The 25,233-nt window shown below is 40.3% G+C and overlaps 2 protein-coding genes and 1 long non-coding RNA gene across 9 annotated transcripts in view; 2 read left to right on the forward strand and 1 right to left on the reverse strand.

Annotated features, from left to right (window-relative positions):
- Positions 1-15,588, forward strand: part of SYAP1 (synapse associated protein 1) — a 44,006-nt gene extending 28,418 nt beyond the window's left edge. For 2 of the 5 annotated variants that reach the window (XM_073356008.1, XM_073356034.1), the window contains one exon: positions 275-862. In XM_073356008.1, coding sequence (XP_073212109.1) covers positions 275-732 — 458 coding nt within the window. In that variant the 3' untranslated portion in view covers positions 733-862. Of the gene's footprint in view, positions 1-274; positions 863-3,056; positions 3,116-4,050; positions 4,199-5,959 lie in introns of those variants that run through there. The other 3 variants (XR_012160276.1, XR_012160278.1, XM_073356017.1) reach the window with 3 other exon arrangements.
- Positions 15,085-23,425, reverse strand: LOC140915772 (uncharacterized). Its single transcript, XR_012160280.1, has 2 exons — positions 23,156-23,425; positions 15,085-20,678 (listed from the first exon to the last, which is right to left on the reverse strand). It is a non-coding gene; the product is annotated as an uncharacterized lncRNA (long non-coding RNA).
- Positions 23,426-23,619: 194 nt separating this feature from the next.
- TXLNG (taxilin gamma) overlaps positions 23,620-25,233 on the forward strand; it is a 51,321-nt gene continuing 49,707 nt past the window's right edge. Inside the window, exon 1 of one of the 3 annotated variants that reach the window (XM_073356054.1) lies at positions 23,620-23,740. In XM_073356054.1, coding sequence (XP_073212155.1) covers positions 23,687-23,740 — 54 coding nt within the window. In that variant the 5' untranslated portion in view covers positions 23,620-23,686. Of the gene's footprint in view, positions 23,741-23,765; positions 23,837-23,878; positions 24,069-25,233 lie in introns of those variants that run through there. The other 2 variants (XM_073356064.1, XM_073356081.1) reach the window with 2 other exon arrangements.

The following is a 25,233-nucleotide window of genomic DNA, read 5'->3' on the forward strand; positions in this document are numbered from 1 at the left end:
GAAGTGATCATCCCAGAGAGCCCACAGGCTGCCTCCAAGCTGAATTCTTTGCCTGGCCGCTGCCTGCAAGCTGAATTCTGTTGCCTGGCCGCATGTGATGTCTTACTCATACCAAAGTGGCAGGCACTTCAGTATAAGAGGCAAAATGAGACCTTGTACAGAAAGAACATGTGCTGTATACTGTGAATTGCCTGTTTCACTGAGAAACAGTGTGCCCTTTGTTCTCTAAAATGTATCTTTTAAAATACTACCCTTCCTTTTTCTCCTCCTGCAGCAGGTGAAAATGTTTCAATGTGGCCCCTATCTACTCCGTCCCAGAGGCTGGTCCAGATTAGAAGGCGGAAAAAACAAACTCTGGACTACATGTTTGCCGAGCTCGTGCAGTCCTCCCACACTGATAGGGCCCAGTTGAATGTGTGGAGGCAAACAATTGTGGAGTCGCGTAAAGCGTTACATGAATACGAAGAGAGGAGGGACGCATGCGATGCTGTGGTTAAGCTCATGGGGCAGCAAATTGACGTGCTTCACTGTGTGGTGGATCTAATGCGGGAAAGGCAGCAAGACCACAGACTGCCGCTGCAGCCCCTGAACAACTGCCCTCTCTCCTCCCCAAGTTCCATAGCCTCCTCACCCAGACGCCCAAGAACACAGCAGGTAGGCTACGGGGACCCACACAAGTCAACCCCAGAGGATTGCACAAGCAGCAGAAAGCTGGCATATGCTAAATTTTGATTTGGTTTCTGGTCTTGTCCTTCCCTCCTCCTCCACCCCCATAACCCAATATCCCCCTCCCACTCCCATCTAGCTTCTGATTTCTCTCAGTGTTTTGTGCAACAAATAATAAAGAATGGTTTCTAAACAATTGTGACTTTATTTCCTTTAATATATATATATATTTATATAGGGGGCGGGTAACTTTAAGAGAAACAAACACAACTCTCACACCGCCCTGGCCAGTCGTGAAACTGGCTTTCAAAGCTTCTCTGATGTGCAGTGCGCCCCGCTGCACTCTTCTAATCGCCCTGTTGTCTGGCTGTGTGAAACTGGTCACCAGGCGAGTTGCCTCAACCTCTCACCCTGCCATAAACGTCTCCCCCTTACTCTCACAGATATTGTTGAGCACACAACAAATAGCAATTACAATTGGAATATTGGTTGTGCTGAGATCTAACTGAGTCAGTAAACTGCGCCAGCGCACTTTCAAACATCCAAATGCACATTCTACCACCATTCTGCACTTGCTAAGCCTATAGTTGAACTGCTCCTTACTACTGTCCAGGGTGCCTGTGTATGGCTTCATGAGCCATGGCATTAAGGGGTAGACTGGGTCCCCAAGGATAACTATAGGCATTTCAACATCCCCAACAGTAATTTGCTTGTCTGGGAAGTAAGTTCCTTCCTGAAGATGCAAGCGTCATGCACCTTTCCCGGCCATCCCACGCTGATGTTGGTGAAACATCCCTTGTGATCCACCAGTGCTTGCAGCACCATGGAAAAGTACTCCTTGCGGTTTATGTACTGGCCGCCCCAGTGTTTCGGGGCCAAGATAGGGATATGTGTTCCGTCTATCTCCCCGCTGCAGTTAGGGAACCCCAGCGCATTAAAGCCATCCACTATGACCTGCACGTTTCCCAGAGTCACTACCCTTGATAGCAGCTGGTCAATGATTGCGTTGGCTACTTGCAGCACAGCAGCCCCCATAGTAGATTTCCCCACTCCAAACTGATTCCCAACTGACAGGTAGCTGTCGAGCATTGCAAGCTTCCACAGGGCTATGGCCACTCGCTTCTCAACTGTGAGGGCTGCTCTCATTTTGGTGTCTTTGCACTTCAGGGCAGGGGACAGCAAGTCACAAAGTTCCATGAAAGTGGCCCTACGCATACGAAAGTTTCTCAGCCACTGGGAATCATCCCATACCCGCAACACTATGCGGTCCCACCAGTCTGTGCGTGTTTCCTGGGCCCAGAATCGGCGTTCCACAGCATGAACCTGGCCCAACAGCACCATGATCTACCAATTGCCACATGCTGTGCCGTCTGTGTCCATGTCCTCATCACTATAGTAATTGCGCTGTCATCGCTTCCTCACCCAGTTTTGCAGGTACCCCACATACTGCTGGATAATGCGCGAGGTATTTACAATGGTCAAAACTACAGCGGAGATCTGATCAGGCTCCATGGCTATGGCGCCTGCACAGGTAATCCTGGAAAAAGGGCGCGAAATGTAGGAGAGCAGAGTGGCAGCAGAAGCTGTGCTGTTTGGTTCACGGTAGCCAAACAAAGGCTGAAAATGGTTGTCTTCTGTGGCTTTCACGGAGGAGGGAGCCCGGGACAGACAACATGGAGAAGCTTGGAAGCATGGCAATAGTGGGAGAGCAGAGTTGGAAGCGGAAACTGTGCTGCTCAGTTCACGATGGCCGAGCAGAGTTGAGTTGGGGGGGTGGATTCATAGTAGCAGGAGAGCAGCTGTGCACTGTCTGCTTAAAGCAGTATGGCATCTGCACACCAAGAAGGTGCGAAACGATTGTCTGCCGTAGCTTTCTGACGACACACACCCAGAAACACCCGCGAGAATGTTTTTGCCCCATCATGCACTGGGAGCTTAATCCAGAATTCCAATGGGCAGCGGGAACTGTGGGATAACTACCCACAGTGCACCGCTCCGACATTCGATGCTCGCCTTGGTACTGTGGACGCAATCTGCTGAATTCACGCTCTTTAGTGGGGACATAGAAGACCGAATGTATAAAAAGAATAATTTTGAAATAAGTTCTTACTGTAGACTTACCCTTAGTCTGAAATAATAAGTGTACAACTGTTTACAGAATTTTATCTTAAATTTCATTTTAAAAATAGAATCAATGTAGAAAAAAACATTCTCTGGTTAATTCATTCTTATTTGATAAATATTTCACCCATAACTCAACCTTTAAATATAATGTATCTCCTTTAATAGAAAATTTCCTTGCATAGTTAATACTTACATAGTTTAAATTAGTTCTGGAGATATTTAAGAATAGTAAAATATATCAAATTTCTGGTTTTTTCTCTTCCTAGAAACAGTACGGCCCAAAACACCACCGGTTGGAATCAAATCTCAGCTAAAACCTCAAGAGGTAACAGTGGTTGTATACTACATCTGAAGTTCAGTGTATGAAATTTACATTTAATGTATGATCACACAAACTGTGAGTTTGAGGTTTTTTGTTATATTTAGAGATAGCAGGTTTGCTTCATAATAAAATATTTATCTGTACAATATTGATATTTCTGGAGACTTCTGCTAAGATTTAATATTATGTCATTATGACACTGAAAACAATTTTGCTTGCCACTGCAGAAATCATAAAGAGAACTAAAGACATTATTCTTAATCTTGGATTGCAATATTGGTGCCAGGAAACTCTTTCAGACAGAGTTGGAGCTATAAATTTACTAAGCAGTAATAACATTTAATACACCATGAGTAATACTTATTTTAAATGTAGATTGGTGGTTTTGCCGATATTGTCATATATCTTAATACTAGTAGAACTTACTTTACAACTGAATATCCAAAAAGTTCAGTGTTCAACATCTAATTCTGCAGTCTAGCTACAGCTTTTTCTTTATGGCAGTACAGAACATTAGAGAAATGAGACCAATGAATTCTATTCTGTTAACTAAAACCAGGGGAGAGGTTTCCAGAGATCAATCCTACTATAACTCTCATCCTCTTATGGACAGTGTTTAATTTTTTAACTGCCTCCACAATTAATATAAACATTCTTATTACGATTAAATTACTTTAATCTTTTCACTGTTTTTGGAGATTACTAAACTGAATTACAATTCTTAGTAGAAAAATAAAAAAACGTAACATGGAAATTAGTCCCTTCTTCAAAATGTATATCAAATGGTTTTTTTCTGTACAGGAAGATATGGTAACTGACAAAATAGATTTTTTTTATTTGTATTTGACTACATTAAGCTATGGAAGAGAAGTTCACATAGAGTAATGATTGTCAAGTGTGTTTTCCTTTTCGAATGATCAAAATTTATTTTATTCAAGGACGAGGAAGAGATTTCTACTAGTCCAGGTGTATCAGAATTTGTTAGTGATGCTTTTGATGAATGTAACCTGAATCAGGAAGACCTAAGGAAGGAAATGGAACAATTGGTGCTTGGCAAAAAGGAAAAGGAGACCTCCATAGTAGAAGGTAAAACAAAAATTAAAGCTAATAAAGTAAATAGCTTTTTATACATTTGATTACATTCATTCTCGGCAATTTAAAAAAAAACTGTAATGTTTTCTGAATTTCAAAAGATAGTAGTAAGGGTTTGCTAGACTTGGAATAACAGAATAATTTGACTGAGCCTTGTAAAATTCTACTCTTACTAAGCAAGTAACTTTTTGACAACCAAGTCAAAAAATCATCATGTCATCATAGAAGATTACATGTTTTGCTTGACTATTTCTGGAATGCCTCACTGCAGAAAGGACTAATCACTATTCAAGCAGTCTCTTGCATGGAATACTAGTAACAAAAAAAAATGTTCTGAAGAAACAATCAACTTTACAAGAAGTTCTGCTATGAAAAAATGACTGAAAATGACAGGGATTCTCATTTTTTCTTAATTCCCATCTCACATACTTGATTGTAAGTAAAAGGTTTTTTGTGTAACTGCAATCCTTGCAAACTCAATGTGGGATCTGAAAGTCAAGCTGCATTTTCCTTATTGTACATCATCATCAACAGTAAAGATTTTACAATCCAGATTATGGTTTCAGTGATACCTGTACCTTAAATGGAGTTACATAAATTTAACAAATCAGAAATTACTAAATAATTTTGAAGACGATGAACAAGAAGAAATATAATTCAATTGTCTTAGCATGGCTCTGTCGAGTTAACAGAAGTAAAAAAGCAGAAAGTTTAGTCTTAGTATATGTGACTGAATATACCACAATAAAATAATCTGACATTTTTTACATAATCACTTTTTAGAGTAGAATTGTAGTCCAGATGTTCAGATGCTGAGAATATTAGTCTGAAATCAGTTATTTGCAAGATGTTGCAACCCCAAATTTAATAGTTTGTAGGTTTAACCTTAAAAATACACTCATATGCATTTTCCTGAATTGATTGAAATTCTTGCTGAGTGGTTTTAATAAAGCTGTCAATATATAGTGTATTTAGCAGAACTGTTAACTCACAATACTGGATGAGACTATGGAATTACCTCCTATGATATCAAGACTCCAGCTTTGGCCAATACCTAATCCTTCAAATGCCAGCCTCTACCCCAGCCACCTTCTCATTACTGACCTCGTCAATTTGAAGGAAGGGTGGCAACACAGAAATGCCTTCTGACTCCTCTTTTGCCCTGAAGTATGCAAGTTCATTATTTTTATCCCTTATTATATTAGCTTGCCTAGCTACGTATCTTAGTGGAAATAAAATTGTCCATCCCTCCTTCAATTACCCATAGTATTGAATTTTTATCTTTGAAACCAATGAATTCCACAAGCTGGTAACACTTGATAATGGATCATCATTAACTGTAAGGTGTGTAGCATTTTTCATGTAGCATAGCTCTTTTTATTTCTTTTTCTGTAAGAAAAGGTGGGGAGGGGTTGACAGCAGAGAGAGAGACTTGAATTCACACTGTTTATAGTTTGAAAAATCAGCTTGTCTTTGGTACAGGTAGACATTTTGGGTTACACTGAGGTGGAAAAAACATCAAATATAATAAATATTTGTCCATTGTTATTACATCAATACTTTATAATAATATATACTGGGGGCACCCCTCTGTATATTAGTTTTTCATCCACAGTTGTTCCAAAGATGAAATTCTTGAGCTTCCAGAACTCTGGAATGCAAGACAGGTAGCCTCAATGAAAATAATCTAGTTATACATAAACAACATTCTGTACCGTCAAAGTAGGTATTACATATCATTTATCTTCCTTGTAGAAGAGACTGCTGATTGGGAGAAGGAATTACAGCAAGAGCTTCAAGAGTATGAAGTGGTGACAGAATCAGAAAAACGTGATGATAACTGGGACAAGGAAATAGAGAAAATGCTGCAGGAAGAAAATTAACCATTTTCCTGAAATCACTGCAACCCATAAACAATTTCTGAAAACTGACATGAATATCTGCTTTCATACTTGCTTCCAAAATATCTTCGAGAGACACTAACTTAAAATCATTAAAATTCCATATAGGGATGGTACAGCCAGCCTTGCTGTTCTTTGTATGAACAGTTTATGAATGTGATCACTCTTCTTAAAATATGATTGCAGGTGATATGTAATAATCAAAAGTGATACCAGTAATTTCATATGACAATGTTATTTTATTTTAATACGTTTAGTTTGTACTCTTTCTTTAGAGGGCCAAGAAGTGCTACTAGGATGTAGTAGAATACTTGTAAATCTAAGAAAATCTGAAGTTTTAGTCTACAGTCTTCTACGGTGAGGTAAAAATGGGATGTTGTGACTAACTTTATGCATGCAAGTAACTGCGTTTCATCATGTTTGCTTTTTAATCTCTGTATGATATTTATCTGTGTACCATTTATTAAGTTACTTGTAACCATTAGCTTTCCTTTATACTTTACTTCCTAAGAGCATATGGCGCCAAAGAATTTACAGGAAATCTTATGAGAATAATTTCCTGATACCAGTTTGTTTTTTAAAAACCTTTACTAATCCAGACTCTAAAAGAAGCACCAATTTATAGTGATGGGGTACAAGTCACTTAACATTTAAATGGTTAAATAATAAGAAGATAATTCTTACTTGCCTTGATCTAACATGTTTCTTTAAACCATTGTGTTACAGTATCTCCTTTCCCCACAGACAGAAATGGTTTGATAGTCTTGTGTCTTCAATGGATAACTAAATTTCATGTCACTGAGAGAATTGCAAAGACTTTAAAAGAGAAGAACTTAATTCTGTTTTCTGGATGAGAACAAATTAAATATTTGTACAGTACTTATTCACTTTTTCTTTATTTTAAGTGCTGAACTTAAATATGTAGACAAGTGTCTTGATTTGGACAACTTTATTAAATACTGTAGATATTTATAAAATTTACTTTTTTTTTAGCGTGACTATTGGAATATGACTGATCATGGTTGGATACTTCAAACCTTCTGCAGATTTCCAAAATGTACTTTACTTTCTTGCTGATTGCATTTAATGATTAGGACCCCCTGAAAGAAGTTTCTTTTTAAGAACTGAGGTTCCAGATTCTTTCCTATTGCTAGGCACTTGTGTCTCAATTATGGTTTTTCTCTTAAACCCAGTATCCTGTTTACATAAATAAGAAAATAATATTCAATTTGTTGCCTACTTTGAAAGTAACTGTTGTACAAGGTGTCTTGTCTTTTAAAATGTGGTATTATGCTGCCTTTTCTTAAACATTCATGCCACGGGTAACTCCAGAATTCTCCGATAGCTTACATTTTGTCATTAAGTTTTAAATTTTTAAGTCGAGTAGGGTGTGGGATTTGATTCATGGAGCCCTTCCCAAATGGAAGACTGAGACTAGAATATCACACCACTAGTAATGGGGACCTGGCCTGGGCTCATCCTGTTAAGATTCTGCTGCTGCTATCAGAATGCTGGGTTCAGACTCACATTATTTTTCGGTTGATAGCATTGCTTTCCCAGGTGATCCTGCAGATTATAGAAAAGACCTGATGACCCGTGTTTTCCAGTCCTGCAATTATGAAGATCTGACTCTCAGCGGCTCCCCCAAAGATATTTCTGTTAATGGGAGGTAAGTTGACAGTGGAAATCTAGATTTGCAGAATCAGAAATGGGGAGCTTTTTGTGGTCCAGATAGAGGGTGAAGTAGATCTGACCTTGGGTTTGCAAGGTGGTAAATAGTAGATGCAGAGTGAAATCCAGATTGAGGGAAATCAGAAAATGCAAGTGGCAGGCTAGATTTAAAGAAGAAGTAGAGGGACTTGGATGGAAGATGGCCAAAATTTCATGGGGCATGAACAGTACCTTTTTTAAAAATTGTTTTAATTCTACTGTCCGAGTTCTAATGTTTTCTTTATATTTACATAATACAGTTAACATAATTTCATTACATTTAATATTCTTATCTATGAAGGTAAAAACTGTCACATGGCCTTTCAGAGCTGTACAAAAATAGGTGAACCATGCTGATATATGGGAATATAACAACTAAAATGCCATCAAAAAGCTTGCATTTTCATAGATTCCAACCTAAAAAGTTGTATAAAAGGAGAAATGTGATTGCAAAATGTAAACTTCAAGGCTCTGTTCCTTCAAACATGTATGTGAGTTGAAGTGGTGAAATTTTTTCAGCAAAATTTTCAGGACTGGGTAACTATTCATGAATTTTGGTTGAATTCAGCAAATCATTTTGGCTGGGAAAAAAACTGAAAAAAAGTTTTGGGAATATGACTAAAATATTAATTATTTGCTCAGCTCTTCATCTGAGTAAGTAGTCTGACTGATTTCAGTCGGGTTATGCACATCCATAAATGTTTTCAGCCTGGGGCCTAAATTTCTAAATTACTAACAACTTTGATAAAAGTTATTTCAAAAAATAAGGAAGACGATGACCTCTTAAATACAAAGAACCGCATTAACATAACAAACTCGCTAGAGGAAAACACTTTTCTAGAAGGGTATATTACAAATCTAACATGAAAACTGAGTTGAGCCCAGAAATATAGTATGTACTGAATGCACTCACTAACCAGGCTGTAACATGAACAGGCCCCAGTATATTCCAACATCCTGGAATCCACTCCTTGCTCTGCAGAATTGTTCCAAAATCTAATAATTCATTTTTAAATTGTTTCTAGTCCTTGTGTGTTCACATTTTCAAAGGTTTTTTTTTGCAAAGCATAAATTGGTATAGTGTTTTTGTCCTAATATTAACTCAGAGGTGTGAACTGCCCATTCATCTCAATGGGATGTTACCTCTGTGTCCTAAAAACAATTTAAATATCAGCATTAATTATATGCTGATTATTTTAGCAGAAAAACCAGCTAATGGGGAAAAAAATTATCTGCCTCCCATTTCCTGTGTAGATTGCTCCTTGCAGGATTGGGGCCTGCAAGTTTACTAGGAAGATAGTGAATACACAAAGTACTGACTGTGCAAAAAGTGCTGTCAAATGCACAAAGTAAACAGAAAAAAAATAGAGGAATATTTTTGCTCTAAGACAGAATAATAACAGTAACAGATAAAAATTTTTCAGTGAGAAATGGGATTAAGTTGACTGTGAGAGAACAAACAGCTAATTCGGGAGAGATGGGCAGGCTTTTAGGTCCTCAAATGTTCTGGATCTATGTTGCTTATTGAAAAAAATGTGCTTTAATATCAGTTTTATAAATGTTCTAAAAAATTATTAAACAAAATCAAGGAAACATACAACCAAAGCCAGAATATTGTTAATATTAAACTAAATTAAGAGGAAAGCAATACAACTATCAGATCAATAAATCAACAAATTAGTCTCAATACTGGATTGCAATTACATTTTAAAATTAAATCATCAGATTAATACAACAAATTATCCTTATACATTCTAAGAAGGGATCTCAGGAGATCTCTTATAAATAAGGCTATGAATCTGTCACAGATTCTGTAATTTTACAAGACCTCTGTGACTTCTTAAAAATTCCAATAATTGAGCCCTGGTTGGCATCAGAGTTTAGGCTTCAGCCCCAGGCAGTGGAAGGGCTCAGGCTTCTCAATAAATTCATGATTTATTGTTCATTGCCCACGTCCTGTCCGTGACTGTTAATTAAAATACCCATGCCTTACTTATAAACCCTAATTTAAAGAATTTTACCCAAATCAAATCTATAACTGGGAGCTGGTTAAAGATTTTGCTACTGAAACAATTATTATCTAAAGTATGAACCACAGCTTCAGAGCCAATTTCAAATCTTCCATAGATTTCAGTCAGTTCTTGTGTAGTGGCTAATCCTTTCCTTGCCTTACTCCAACGGATATTATAAAACGGGCTTTAAAAGAACACCCTGATAAGCAGCAGTTTGTTTTACAAGACCAATTTTCCATTAAACAGTGTTGACTGGCGTTAATTCTGCTACCATTCTTTAATGCTTTACTGACTGAGTTACATATCATCTTTACCATGTTTTTGCCTGGGATTGATATTGGATCAACTGGCCTGCGGTTACCTGGGTCATCCCATTTACCCTTTTTAAATAGTGGCATAACCTTAGCTTTTTGGCAGTTCTCTGAAACTTTTCCTGTTCTTTTTCTTGTTGTTAATCATGTTTATTTCATGGACCAACCAAGAATGGGGCTTCATTGTGCTAGGCACCATATGAATAGAGAGAAGCAAAGAGTTTACAATCTAAATAGACTGGACAGACACAGGGTGGAAAAGGACAGAACACACAGAGTGAATGATGATGGTGGCAACCAAGTGTCATGTTAATTCCATGACTTTCTTTGTTCTAAGACTCATTAAAAATCGACACTAATATTTCAGAGAGTTCCTTGGCCAATTATTTTATGACACTCCGGTGCAAGTTATCTGGTGCTGTTTAATTTTAATAATTGCTGTTTAATATCCTTCCTGGTTACTTATGGATTAGAATATATTTCCTTCTGACTGTAGGAATAAATGAGTCTGCCTCTTTCCAAGTACAGAACAGAGATACTTATTGTATACTTCTGTTTTTTCTGCATAGGACCTAACTGGCTTACCTGATTCAGAAAATCACTTAAGCATGATCTTAAATGCCTTGCTGATTTGGGGCCCCAAATCTCTGTGCTTTATATCCCCAACTGTAACATTTGTTAGTGTGTGTGTGTCATTTCCCCATGTGTAAAATGGGAATAATATAAGAATGTTGGAAGGATAAATTTGTTGGTGTTTGTAGATGCTTAGATACCATGGAAATGGGGAACATAAGAACAGATAGAAAAATATAGAACAAAGTGAATTTATTGTACCAGATAGCCCCTTCTTTAATCATTGGTTTTGAATTCCTGCCTGGCTGTTTGTCAGTTCTCACAGCTGAAAATCAGTTGCATAGTTCGGTAGAATTCAGAATCCTGGTGTGCCAGAGTTAGATTTATCAATAAAATGTACCCATTGACTAACATTACACGAGTTACACTTGGCAACTCCACATCTGTAAGAACAAAGTGCATGACTTCCTTGTGATCATGCATCAAAACCAGTTTGTTCAGTGTATTAGAGTGAAGCTCAAATTAAGTGGATTCATAAAGGTTGAACACTTAGTGCCTTTGGTGTCAGTAACCACAGGTGCTTCTATTTACAGCAGCTTGATTAATGTACAGTGTGTGGCTTCCCACCTAGATTCTTAGCTATTGCTGCATTTAAGAGGCTATAAAGAAGAAATACAGGTGCTTTCACATTCATGGACATCAAATGTTTCAGTTTACAACTGACGACTTAAAGTTACTTAGGACTTTTAAATACTTATGGTACGCTTTAATGAGTATACTTGAGAGTGTATGTTTACTGCTGTTTACATCAGGGGAACTTACTTTCTAGCCCTTTCCCTATGTAGACACTATAGCAGGGATCGGCAACCTTTGGCATGTGGCCCATCACAGAAATCCGCTGGCGAGCTGGGGACAGTTTGTTTACCAGCAGCGTCTGCAGGTTCAGCCCATCGCAGCTCCCACTGGCCGCAGTTCACCGCTCCAGGCCAATGGGGGCTGAGGGAAGCGGCACGGGCTGAGGGATGTGCTGGCCGCCACTTCCTGCAGCCTCCATTGACCTGGAACAGTGAACTGTGGCCACTGGGAGCTGCGATCAGCCAAACCTGCGGATGCTGCAAGTAAACAAACTGTCCCAGCCCGCCAGCGGATTTCCCTGACGGGCCGTGTGCCAAAGGTTGCTGATCCCTGCACTACAAGTTTTCATATACACCATGCTTTCACACCCTAAAATTACAGAATAAAAAGGCAGGCATGTCTCTTGACTAATGATAACAAAGGACAAAAATAAAAAAAAGGGGGAAACAAGATACTTAAGATAACAGTAGGTCAGCGTGCTCTTTAGTTCTCATCAGGTTCTGGGCTCTTGCAGGGCAGGAGCTGGAACTGCAAAGAGCCAGACAGTGATGTTCCACTGGCACAGTAGTTCTTGCTAGTGGGCCTCCTTCAGGTGCAGGGAGAGACTGGTCAAAGGGTGGAATGCCCTAGTTGTTGTTGATGTGACTTCCTTTTCCCCAGGTGATCGGTCTTAAGGACACTGGAATATTAGTCTTCCCTCAGGTAGTTTGTTGACAAGAAAAGCAAAGCTTCTCAGGCCTTACTCTTGAATGATTATGGTTTGCAAGCTTCGTTCACTCCACCTTGCAGTGCCTCCCTCCCCAAGGCCTTCAGACAAATCAGGTGTAAGGCTTGTTTTGGAACCATGCAGCTTGGTCCAATCAGGTTTAAATTAAGTCATCATTCACTAGTGTCAACTAAGAAAGGTCCCACTTGAGCCAGAAATTTTAAAATATCTGGTGTTTGCATACCACAGAGGACTATAAGCTTGTGACCCTCCAAAAATGCAGAATGTAAGGCCACTTTTGAGGAAGCTTGAGGTGCCTTTGTCTGGGTGAAAAAATCTTCATGACATTATGTTACCAATTTTGGGGAAGTTCAAACCAAAAATATTACAGATATAACATTGAAAAGATCCTAGCAACAACCAGCCACTCAACACTCATCCATCAGCAACATTAAAAATGAGCAGAACAAGCACCGTCATTCTTTTCACAAAGACAACAATTTCCAGTAAACTTTATATTTAGCAACTGGGACATAAATCAAACAGCTTATCCCTCTGAATTTTTCACTCAGTAGAGAAGTTACTTTAAAACCTACTAAAGTGATACCTTTAAGAAATAAAAATAATTAACATTTAGATAAGGTCTGTATTTCCGTATGCACTGTTTCTCTCACAATTTTTCTCCCTTTTGCACAACTTCAATTTTAATGTTACAGGTTCATCTTTAAGGGTCATTTAATCTATAATTCATGCTCCCCCTCTATTTTACTGATATATCAGAGGTCATGTAGTATCATGGAAGATATTCTTTACAGACCTTTTGTAGGCAGGGATGAATTAAAGGGCAAAAAGGGAACTTTAAATCTGAATTAATTGCTTTTGTGAATTTGTCAAGGCTTAATATTTGTATTGATGTATGTAAATTCTATTTGTTTGGCAAATATATAACTGCTTACAGATGAATACTCTGTCTAAAATGCGCCATCATACTTCCATTATTCAGTTTGTTCCTATGTGACTATAACAGTGGGGGAGATTTCCAAGGGCTCAAATGCCAATTGGGTGCCCAACTCTCATGGAAAGTTACTGCTTCTCACTATAAAGTACAACAAGTAGTTTTTATAATTAAAAAAACATATTTTCTGGGAGTATATAAACTAACAAAGATCATTATCTGACTGAAATCTGATATATAAGGTCTTTGCCCACTGGCAAAAAAAAATCTGGTAATATTGTAAAATCTGCTTAGTTGATTTTAACGTGGAAGACTGAAGCAAAAGTTGTTTCGGATGCTCCTCTGTTTTTTTTATGGAACATTCAATGTCTTCCATTTAAAAGGATCAACGTGCCAAGTCACTAGTGTATAGCATATCTAGCTAGTTACGTTTGGGAGGAGGAAAAGCACTAAGGCTCTGATTTTGTAAACAAATGTATGTAAGTACACACCTCCACTCATGTAGACCTTCACTGACTTCAGTGGAGCACTGTGTTGGCCCAAGTGTCTACCTCCAGGCCACCCTTTGCAGGACGGGGGCCTTGGAAATTAAACTTCCATTGAGCATTAACTCATTATATAGATGTAAAGTGTACTGCACTGTATTTTATATGCACAAAAAAGTGTGTAGGCATTAATTCTTAAATTACCTACAACTTCTTTGGTTTTTTTAGACTGCTGGATTCAAACATCTGTAAGAAAACAACACAAATTTGGAAATGAATATAAATACAATAGACAGCAATCTGGAGACCCAAGATACCTAAAACCATCAAGAAAAAGAAACCAAAATATATAAAATTGCTAGTTTTCTCAGAGGGAGTTAAAGTTGCTACATTGGGCATTAACCTTTGAGAAATGTATGGATATAGTTACCTACATATAATTTATTTTAGCACAAGGTGTCCAGTGAAACTAACATTTTTCTGATTAAATTTTAATTTCCCTATGCGTTTTGTACAGCCAAACACTATATTTAAGTAATAAAGCTGTTCTGTGCTCCTGATCTAGTGTTAAATCTTGGGGGGGAAGGGTTTACAAATGCTTTAAATACAAAATAATTTTCCAAACAAAATATTCCCCTAAATTTATCTTCAGAGGCATAGGAGATTTAAACACATACAGTTTAGCTGTAAGAATGTCTTTAACTGACAACTCAGACTGAAAGCTAGCCTATCTTTTTTTTCTTTGCTTTGTCACTTACATAAGATCATAAAGCTGCTTTTTTTTGTAGTAAAAATACCACTGCATAACAACTTTAGCCCCATGGACTCGCAGAATAACACTGCATAAATTGTACCAGCATCTATGGTCTGACTGTGTGCTGGATCCTTGAACTGTTGAGCCCTCAACTGTTGTTGACTTCTCCCTCATGACAGTTGTTATGCACAAGTGAATGGACTTCAGTAGGAGTCGGAGCATGCAAAAACTGCAGACCCTGATTTCATACAAGTATCTAGATTCCAGCTGTAGAATTACAACCTGGAAAAAAACACGGATAAGATGTAAGAGCTTCAAAAATTGGACCTGGGTTTAACTTCAATGGGAAGACAGGTATACTATCTGAACTGATCTTTACAATATATAGCACGGGGAGTGACTGGCTGATAACTGTACTACAATAGCTGTACTCCCAGTAAGTGAACAGTAATAATGATTACCCAGTAGTGGGTGATATTTTGGTCATGAAACATTTAGTTTTAAACACAAATGACTTTCCTGTTTAAGATATAAAACACAAGTTCACATTTTTTAAACTAACTGGTAAAAATGTATAAAGCGATTTTGAAATAAGGCTATCACCAGATGATGAGCTAATTGTTGCTACATTTTCTTTGAATTTTATTAAAAGATTGAGATACATGTAACTTCTTTAAAAATTACTACACGGAAGGTAAGACTAATGCAATTTTTGTAAAATAATGGAAATTAAAACTGAGTGCTATGTAACTGCTTATCTTTGCAGTGTAGCCCAAGATTTATTGGTCTTTGCTTTTCATATACAGAAATCATCATTCATGCTCATTGTTAGCTTTAACTGAACACTGTTGCAAATGGAGGAGCAACTAAGAAAAATATCCTCTTTAAATATATTCATCATTTTTAATTCAGAGAGATTATGTATAGAAACTCTTCGGAAAAATTAATTCCCTGCTTCATCTCATGAAGTTATTGCTATTGAAAAGATTGTAACAATACTGAGGTAGGCAGAGGAAAATTAGAAACAGGTGAACTGTTTTCTGTACATGCATTCATCAGCACTGAAACAAACTAAATTTCCAAAGTACAGGCTGTAAATAAATATATTAATTTAACAGAAAATTAGTACAAAAGATAAACCATGGAAGTAAGAAAATTTAATTAAAGTTTAAAACAAACACTGGAAAATAGACTTCCTTCAACTACTAAGTGCAAAAGAGTTTGCAAATAATTATGGTGGTTCTTTGAGTGCTTGTTCATGTGCGTGCACACACTTGATTGGAATGGACATGAACACCACATCTCGAAGAACAGTTATAAGAAGCAAGTAACCATTTTTTATGCCATTAACTCTGTCCCCTCTATGTTGCCTTCAGAGGTGGGAGAAATTTATTACTAGCCATGTGAAAGAATGTCTTCCTAACTAAATTGGTTAGTCTCTAAGGTGCCACAAGTACTCCTTTTCTTTTTGCGAATACAGACTAACATGGCTGCTACTCTGAAAAATGTCTTCGTTGTTCTGATGATCACTATCTGAACAGCCGGCTGCAGGATGCAATTTAGTAGATCTTTCAGTAGAGGGAAAAACAACTTGTTTTACCTATTCCCAAAATAACTGATTTTAAACATTCACATTTACTAATTTGGGGTTTCACAGGACCATGGAATATCTCCCCAATGAGTCTTTGCACTTATTTTGGGGAGCCATGTTTAACTCTTTCCCCTTAGTAGTATCTTATTTCTGTTTTAGATAAAGTATTCCTCACAAAGGAGGGGGAAGCAGAAAAAAGATAGTTTAATCAACGGGTTATATACAAAATTAGAGGAAATATCTTGATGTAAGCTTAAAATAAGTTAGTTTAAGAATCAACCTTGTGTGTGAGCGTCTGGATGCATGTTCCAAACCAAAGCTCTGTAGTCATACATTGTCCCCAGCTGCATTCTTAAATCAGGGTTCTCTTACTCCCAAACTCAGTTTTTACAGCTGGATAAGTTTCCTATCTTGACTTTTATTTGCTCCCTGAAAAGGGCAACTGAGCCTAATTTACTTAACATTCCATCTGTTAGACAAATCTGAGATTTTTTCCTTTCTTTTAATGCAAAAGATTGTCCTCACCTGAACTGATTCCTATCCACCCAACACTTCTTTATCTTCTTATCCATTGGAAATGTTTAGAAACTTGCATCTGATGAGTTTTCTTATGCGGGCCACATGTCAATTCATAACTGACACACCTACCATTTAAATTTCAAACAGCAGTTTTGTCTTTTTTTATAAAATCATAACTGGCATCCAGCCTATATGAGGTATAACAAGACTTTCAGGTCCATCAAATATAGATGTGGATGTTGAGCATTATTTATTATTAGGAGTGGGGGAGAAGACCCTGTTATATATACATTTGGAGTGGATGTGGAAAAAATTGATTTACCTCTGTAGCTGGAAAGTGGAGTCTAGGTAATACTAGAAAAGTGAATGAGAGAGAGCTGATTATCAGTCATATAGTGGGGTGAAGCACTGGTGCAAAGCATTAATAATATTGGAACTGGATCAGATTTCTGGTCCATCTAGCCTAGCATCCTGTCTCCAACAGTGGCCAACTCTTCAGAAGAAGATGCAATAAAAATCTTAAATTACGCAGATGTGGTATAATCTGCTTCCTAGATTAGGTGTCTCCCTAATCACTAATAGTTAGATTGGTTTAGATCCTGAAGCACGAGGTTTAACAGTTCTTCCAAAATTTGTTAGCATTAACATATCATTCTGGATATTCTTGTCCATAAAAATGTTCAATCCCTTTTTGAATATTGTTTGTGACCTCAACGACATCCTTTGACGAGTTTCAGAGTTTAATTATGTTATCATCAAACAAGGAACCAGAAGCTCCCAATCTGCCTTCTCTGTATCATTTTATACACTTGTATCATATCCCTCAAATTTATCAGCTTTCTAAGCTAAACAGTCCCAGTCTTCACTCTTCATAGGAGAGTTTTCCCATGCCCCTAATCATTTTCATAACCCTTCTCTAAACTCCATCTAATTCTGCAATATCTTTTTTGATACGGGATGACCAATATTGCTGCCAGTACTCTGGGGGAGGCCACACAATTGCTTTAGATAATCAGATAGTGTGTTCTGCATCCCATCCCTCCATCCCATTCCTTATGTGTTCTAACATCTTGTTTGCTTTTCTGATTGCAGCTTCCCGGTGTGTTCATTGAACTGTCCATGAAGACATCAGGTCACTTTCTTGAGTTGATACAGTTAATTTAAAACCCTGTAAAGTGTCATGAGCAGTATAAATTGAGTGGTCAATATGTGGAAGGTAATATATGAAAAGTTATGATCTCTGGTCTGTGCCCTGTGGACAATAAAAGGGTCTGATCTTCAGCTAGGGGAGGAGTCACATGTCATTTTCTTTGGAATGAAGGATGTCTGTGGCTTTTAGATGAAAGCGAGGACAGAGATGGTGATCACAAAAGGACAAAACTAAGATTTGTGTTAAGCCTTAACTAAGTATTTCCAGACTGCCTTGCAATTAGGTGGTTATATGTAAAAGAAATATTATATAGCTTTCAAATGGTGGTTGTCTTGAATTTTTTCGTACCTTGTTTTAAATACAACCGTAGCACTCTGAATGATGTGTGAAAACTTACTGAAGCAACTCCATTTACATCAAGTTGTGCAGGAATCCCAGCCCCAATACTCTCTCCGCTTTGTGGCTCTTAAAAGATGTGCAGGGCTGTTTTTCTGGTATCAAGTAATGATTTCCATGGGATTTGATGGGTATCAAATGAAAATCAGACCATTAATTTAGGTGCCTAAATATGGAATTAGGAAATCAAGATTTAAATACGTTTTTTTAAATTGGCTATTGTTTCTACTAATTAAAACCTCACACTAGACATTTTAGCAGACTTTGAATGCACAAAAGGAATGAGAAAGTGCACATTATACAATGCTAGTTAAAACAAACCATTGCAAGAGAGAACATCCCTTTATTTTGAAGCAAGACTCCCATTGATTTCTGCTCCATCTGGCATCACCCCACTGTCTTCCTCCAGTATTCAATCTTTATCTATTCCTGTTATAATTTCGCATTGCAGAACTTGGCTTAGATCTGAGAGCTCCACAACTCCATAGAGTAGCTAAGTTTTCAGAGAACACCTCTACCTAATGCTGCAGCCGAGAATATCTAGTTTTAGATTTAGTTCATTTTTTTTCTTCACTGAAACAGTAACCTTTGAAAGTCATTAAGCTTTAACTAACTTGGTCAGTTCGGCATTTCTGTTAATCTGTGACAAACTTTGCTCTTTTTCCATGACACTTCTTACCAGTGGAAAGCAAAAGTGTCTGAGAAACTGGTGTAGGTTGAAAGAAAGAAATAAGGTAAACTTAAGAAATGCACAAGAGGTTATGGAGACTTTCACCTTTAAATCAGTTATATGAATTGAATAGATAGTGACTGAAAGTTCTCGCATCATTCTTTCCTTCCCAACACCTTTTAGACCCAAGTTAAGTGAAATGGTGGTTTATCTAGTGCCAAGTTGACTATTCCTAGTCTATTGTTACATAACCCATCAGCCAAAGGCCACCTTAGCAGAAGTTTGTGACTGCATATTACCATTCAGGTATAATTTTCAAATGCAAATTTGCATTTATACTGCATGTGCTCAGACCTACTCACATAAACGGCATTTCAGTTTCCAGTACTGTCAATAAGGCTCTTTGCAGGCACACTCATTTTTAAAGGAAAATAGCTTACAAAAAGAGAGTGGAATGGGAGGTAAAAGAATAGCTTTTTCTGCTGGAGATATGATTTCAAGTGAAATATTAATGGTAGTTTTCTCATCCTAGTTCAAATTTGTACACTTCAGAGAACTGTGAAATGTGGTATGGCAGGTAGGTGGCCTTTGCACACGAGGCCTATGACTGACTGTGGAAACTGATGGTACCTGTTCTCATTATGCCTGCCTCAGCCTTCCTCACAAGCACTAATCTTTTGCATGAGTTATTACCAAGAAATATTTATAGTAATTATTGCTGGTCCTTACCACTGGCATTAGCAAAAAGTAGAGTGCCAGAAGTGTAAAAATCAATGCAGTTTAAAATATATTTTTAAATATGTTGTTGCCTGAGGAAAATTCTGTTTCTGTTGCTAGAATGGCGTCATCAGACTCCTACTGCACTGGTAAGTACTAATCTGTTTCTGGCACCCTAACACAATGCAATTGGTCTCATGGTTAAGCTTTTACTTTAATAAAAATAAAAGAACCAACCATAGGGGAAAAGGCTCCCCGCCCCGTAGTTCAGAGTTGGATTGGTTATTCCCTCCCCTTCAGAAAGAACCTGTTCATTTTTATTATGGTATGGGGGGAGAGTGCAAGATCGATTCTTAATTGTTGTGTATTTGTTAACATAGTGCCAGGGCCAGATTAATGGAATCTAGGGCCCTGGCACACCACAAAATGAGGGTTCCCCATGGCTCTGTCCCACACTTGACGTGGCAGCAGAAAATGGAGGGAGAACTTCCTGTTCCAGAGAAGGGCTGGCAGCATGAGCCCACCTGGAGCATTGAAATTCAGAACCAGCTGGGGAAGAGGCCTATTTTTCCATCAATGTACAACTGTTAAGTTGTGCATACACTGGTAGAAGAACTAGACCCCTTTGTCTGAAAGAAAGTTGATATTAAGTCAAGTCACGATTATGATTTTTATGACTATCCAGAACAGTTTTTAAAAGCCTTTAAATTAGCCATTAAGGCTAACAAATAGCTTTCTTATGGACCCAAGCCTTAACATTACTGAAAGCAGTTCAAAGCCCACTTACTTTCTCTCAGCATAGATCATCTTTACAAGTGTAAAGTAGCTGGGGAGAGAAAATCTGATGGCCAGAGCACCTGACTGGATGTGGGATTTCTCTTCCTAGCTCTGGTAGTAGAAGTTATTTACCCTCTCTGTACTTGAGTCTCCTCATGTGTTAAACAGGGATAATACTTCCCTATTCCATGGGTAAGGAGTGATGTTTAATATATTGCTGTAAGCATTGAGATGCTTTATAGAAGGGCATAGTAGTAATATAAACACTGGTAAAAATTAACATACAAACTGTGTTCCATTCCTGTGGCAGGGAAAACTGTTGCCTGTCCTCTCCTCTTCAGTGTAGGGTCAGGATCTTTTGGATCCTTTCTGCCTCCCACAGGCCTTCTCACCTAGCCACAAGTGAGAACTTGTTTTGTATCTTTACCTCTGCTGCTATCACACCACAGAAGCCTCTGTCCCTTTACTGTCTCAGAGATCTGAGCATGCTTTTTTCTCTCCCCTCCACAACAGAGTCCCTATAACACATTCAGATACCTTTTAGGATTTTATCCCATGCTTCTAAGTAGATGCTACCCTCTACAAATAACTTCTACAAAGATAAGCAGCCACCCTGTATTAGACATTATGTCCTTTAGTAACATATGATTTTGTGTAGTATGAATAGGGTGAGCATATTTCCTTGTGAAACACCAATGTTTATATTTTCAAGGCCTGTGCAGGCATTTGTCAGTTAAAAAAAATAAATAAATTATAACCCCCTCCAGACTGGCCACCTGAGGTGGTGAAATTGATGACTTTCAAAGAATTCATGTTTGCCTCCTTCATCCAACTTATTAGTCTTCCTTCCCACTAATCTCTAAGTTCAACTCTACTTACAAGAGGGCTAGATTAATCATGGGGCACAAAGCAGCAGAGAAGGGGATTGTTTGACTGAGATGAAAGCAGCCTTCTAATCTTGCCAAATACACTGAAGTGTCATTCCCAGAAAAATTGCCCTACATAGCCTCATCCTTGTGATAGATGTCATAGTTTTTTCTCTATGAAAATCAGGTCACTCTAACCACAAATATTGCAGTGGGATGTGGTGACTTTTAGAAGTGTTGCCACATATTTTTCATACGTGTTGCAAACCAAACAGCAGAGTTAGCTTAGTCTTAGTTTTCAAAGTGATGCTCTTGAGCAAGAGCAAATAAAATACTTAAAAGAAAGTTAATATACACAAATACAAACAGGGCAAAAAAGGGGGGGGGGGCATATGAATGGGGCATAATTTCCCACCAATAATCAAATCTTTATATAGAGCTGGCTCTTGAGAGCTTCTTGCTGAAGTATTTTCTACCTTACTTGAAACTCCTGCATCTATTAGGCCAGTGTACTCTATTAGTACTAGAATTGCCATTCTGCTGAGCAGGAATTGTAGCATCCTCAGTTAGCCACAGCTCACCTAAACAAGTAGTAATGTCTGCTTGTAGGCAGAAGGTAAGTCACACATTCATTCTTAGCTGAGGCCTGTTACCTTCACTCGTTTGTCCTACTTGTAAAGTTGTATTACTTTAACTAAAGGTGTGACGTTGCACTAATTTAAAGTGCTGCAACTTTTAGTGGGCACTTAAAAGTGATTTAAATTGGGTTTACAGCAGAGTGGACACAAGGACAAGCTAAACTGCTGTATGCTCATTTTAAACTGATGAAAGTTTCCACAGACAGGCTATGTCCACACTGTAGCTTAGGTCAGTATATGTTATGTTGCTCAGGAATTTAAATAAGCCACACACACACACACCCCGTGATGTCAGTTACACTGACCTTAGCACCTGTGTGGACAGCACTATGTCAGCAGGAGAGCTTCTCCTGCTGACATACCTACAGCTTGCAGGGGCTGGTGTAATTAAGTTGATGGGAGAGTTTTCTCCCCTCAGCTTAGAGCCATAATTCTCGACCAGGGCTACATGTATCCCTTAAGGAACGTAGAAGTCTTCCAGGGGGTACATCAATTCAACTAGATATTTGCATAGTTTTGCAACAGGCTACATAAAAAGCACTAGCAAAGTCAGTATAAGCTAAAATTTCATACCATGACTTGTTTGTACTGCTCTGTATAGTATACACTGAAATGCAAATACAGTATTTATATTCCAATTGATTTACTTTATAATATGGAAAAATGAGAAAGCTACAGTGTGGACATAGCCTATCTGTGGAAACTTTCATCAGTTTAAAATCAGCGTACAACAGTTTAGCTTGTCCTTGTGTCCACTCTGCTGTAAACTCAATTTAAATCACTTTTAAGTGCCTACTAAAAGTTGCAGCACTTTAAATTAGCGCAACGTCACACGTTTAGTTAAGTGTGATCACTGTAGGGGCCATCGTTCAGGGGGAGGCGGGGATCCTCCACCAAAGACGTTTGTAACTGCTGTCGGTTGTCTCTATACGAGGGGGTTACGGCGCCATAGCTATGCCCGCATCATCCACCTCTGGCCTAAATCCCTGCGTTGTACTTTTAATTAAAAGTTTTGCTGCTTCGGCTGCAGGTCGGCCCCATGTTTCTACTTCAAGAACAAATATCAGTTTTCACTGGCAACGGCGCCTCTCGGCTCCGCCCGTCCGGGCAGCTGCAGCCTTCCTCTCCCCTTCTAGCGCTCACTTTGCACAAAGAAGAGAAGTGCTGCTGCTGCTGCTCGGGCCAGACGGCCACGTACCCTGGGCGCAGCCGCTGCTCTGGCCTTGGGCGCAAGGGCGGTCGCCGGCTTGGCGCAGCCCTCACACACGCCGTCGGGCAAGGACCCCCCCACCCCGTCCCCGGCCGCTGGAGGGGGGCCGGCCGACCCGCGCCTGTAAGGTCCCCTAGCGCCCCCTGCCCAGTCACCTCCAGCGCTGCGGGTTCGCGGGCCGGTAACAGGGGCCTGAGCCCCGCGGAGCCTCCGCCTGAGCGCCCGCCGCTCCCCCCGCCCTCCAGCGTCGCGGCGTTGCCAGAGCGCAGCGGACCCCGCCGTCGCCCCGTGCGGGGCCGCATCCCGCGCGCCGGGAAGTTCTCCCGCCAGAGTCGCGCGGAGACTCCACCGCCCGCTGCCCCGCGCGGGTGGGGCGGGGGAATTGCACGACAGCTCCCAGCATGCTCTGCTCTGGCGTGGTCCAAAGTGAGAGAGCCTGATGGGACCCGCGAGCCGCACGGCATGCTGGGAACAGCAGTCCCCCTCTCTGGGCTGGCGGGAGCCGCGCTGAGGGCGCCCGGGTCCCAGGGTGGGGGGGGAGAGAGAGAGAGAGAGAGAGAGTGTACATCACGTGGCCGGGAGAGCTGCGCGGTGATTGGCTGCGGGCGGGGCCGGCACAAGCGCTTCCGGTGTCTCTGGTGCGGACGGCGGCGGCTGGCTGCTTGTTTGGATGCTGCCGTCACATCATGGCGACGCGCGGAGCTCAAGCCGCGCGCGCAGGAGGCAGTAACAACAGCCCTGTAGGGTCCAGAGGGAGCCGGCGCCATAGTCCGGGGCAGCGGGGGGGGGAGGAGGAGGAGGTGGCGGCGGCGGCGGCAGCGCGAGGCAGCCCTGAGGTAACGGCCGGCCGCGCGCGCCGTCGGGCTCTCCCCACCAGCGAGCGCGTCCACCGCCCCACGCGGCGTCCGCGCGTCGGGACAGCGGCTGGTGCGGGCGGCTCCGGTGTGCGAGGCAGCGCCTCAGCCCCGGCCTGGCGATGGGCTCCGCTCTCGAGGTGGGGGAGGCAACTGCCCCCAGTCTACGGCTCGAGCCCGCCCGGTCCGCGTGGGGCCGGTGGCGCCGCAAAGCGTAAGAGACGGGGGGGGGGGGCCGGCCCCGGGCACAGCCTCTGGGGGGCCCGGCTCCCACGGTGGGGAAGGGTCGAGCGCGGCAGCTGCGCGTGTGACCGGCTCAGCTGGGTGGCTGAGGCGGGCTCTGGAGTGGCTCCTAGGGGGCTGCGGCACGACCCTGAGCCCGCTCCGCACGCGATACAGGCCTGCCGAGCCGGCTGCCCAACTGGGGTCCCGCTCGTAGGGCTCCACGCCCGGCACCGCCGAGAGCCCGTGGGCCTGTCGGCTGAGGCTGGTCACTCATCCGCGTGGCGGCCCCATTAGTTCCTGGCACTTTCTCCTGTGGGAAGGAGGCCCGCCCCCGGCCCGGGGAATAGCTGGGCAAGCTTTAATAGGAGCCAGTATTGTCATCTAATGGGTCACGCGGTCATTTCAGCCAGAGGGTGGGTGTGGGGGGATCTGTATTGTAGTTGTAGAATACTTGTGCGTGTTAACTGTTACCGGGTAGGATGGACTTTGCCCATTTCTCATTTTTGTACCATTTGTTTTAATTGTTTCTCAATATAGTAGTAGAATTGATCCAATATAAAGTGTTTCTAACTTGTGTGAGTAGTCCCATTGAAGTGTATGAGCAAAGGTTGTGTTTCCTGATCCTATTTCTGTTTGTCCAGGGAAAGTAGACTTTTATATAAAATATGAATCAAAGGGAATGCTACTAGCTTAATTTTCCACATCTTCTAAAGCAAAAAAGGCAACATTCTTAATAAAATCTTACTAAGAATGATACTGTAGCTCAGTGAATTTACGAAAAGGAAAGAAAAGGAGTACTTGTGGCACCTTAGAGACTAACCAATTTATTTGAGCATAAGCTTTCATGAGCTACAGCTCACTTCATCGAAATGCATCCGATGAAGTGAGCTGTAGCTCACGAAAGCTTATGCTCAAATAAATTGGTTAGTCTCTAAGGTGCCACAAGTACTCCTTTTCTTTTTGCGAATACAGACTAACAGGGCTGCTACTCTGAAACCAGTGAATTTACAGTATTCCTTCTTTCAATTTCTTGTAAGAAAACCATAATGCTTCTCTTGTATGGACTTATAAAAACACACTTGTTTGAGGACAGAGTACTCTAAAGATAGAGTACTGTCTTAAAATCTGTCCTGATGCTATTTGTATATACATAT

The sequence above is a fragment of the Lepidochelys kempii genome, chromosome 1, assembly GCF_965140265.1.
Source record: "Lepidochelys kempii isolate rLepKem1 chromosome 1, rLepKem1.hap2, whole genome shotgun sequence".
In the NCBI taxonomy this organism is placed as follows: domain Eukaryota; kingdom Metazoa; phylum Chordata; order Testudines; family Cheloniidae; genus Lepidochelys; species Lepidochelys kempii.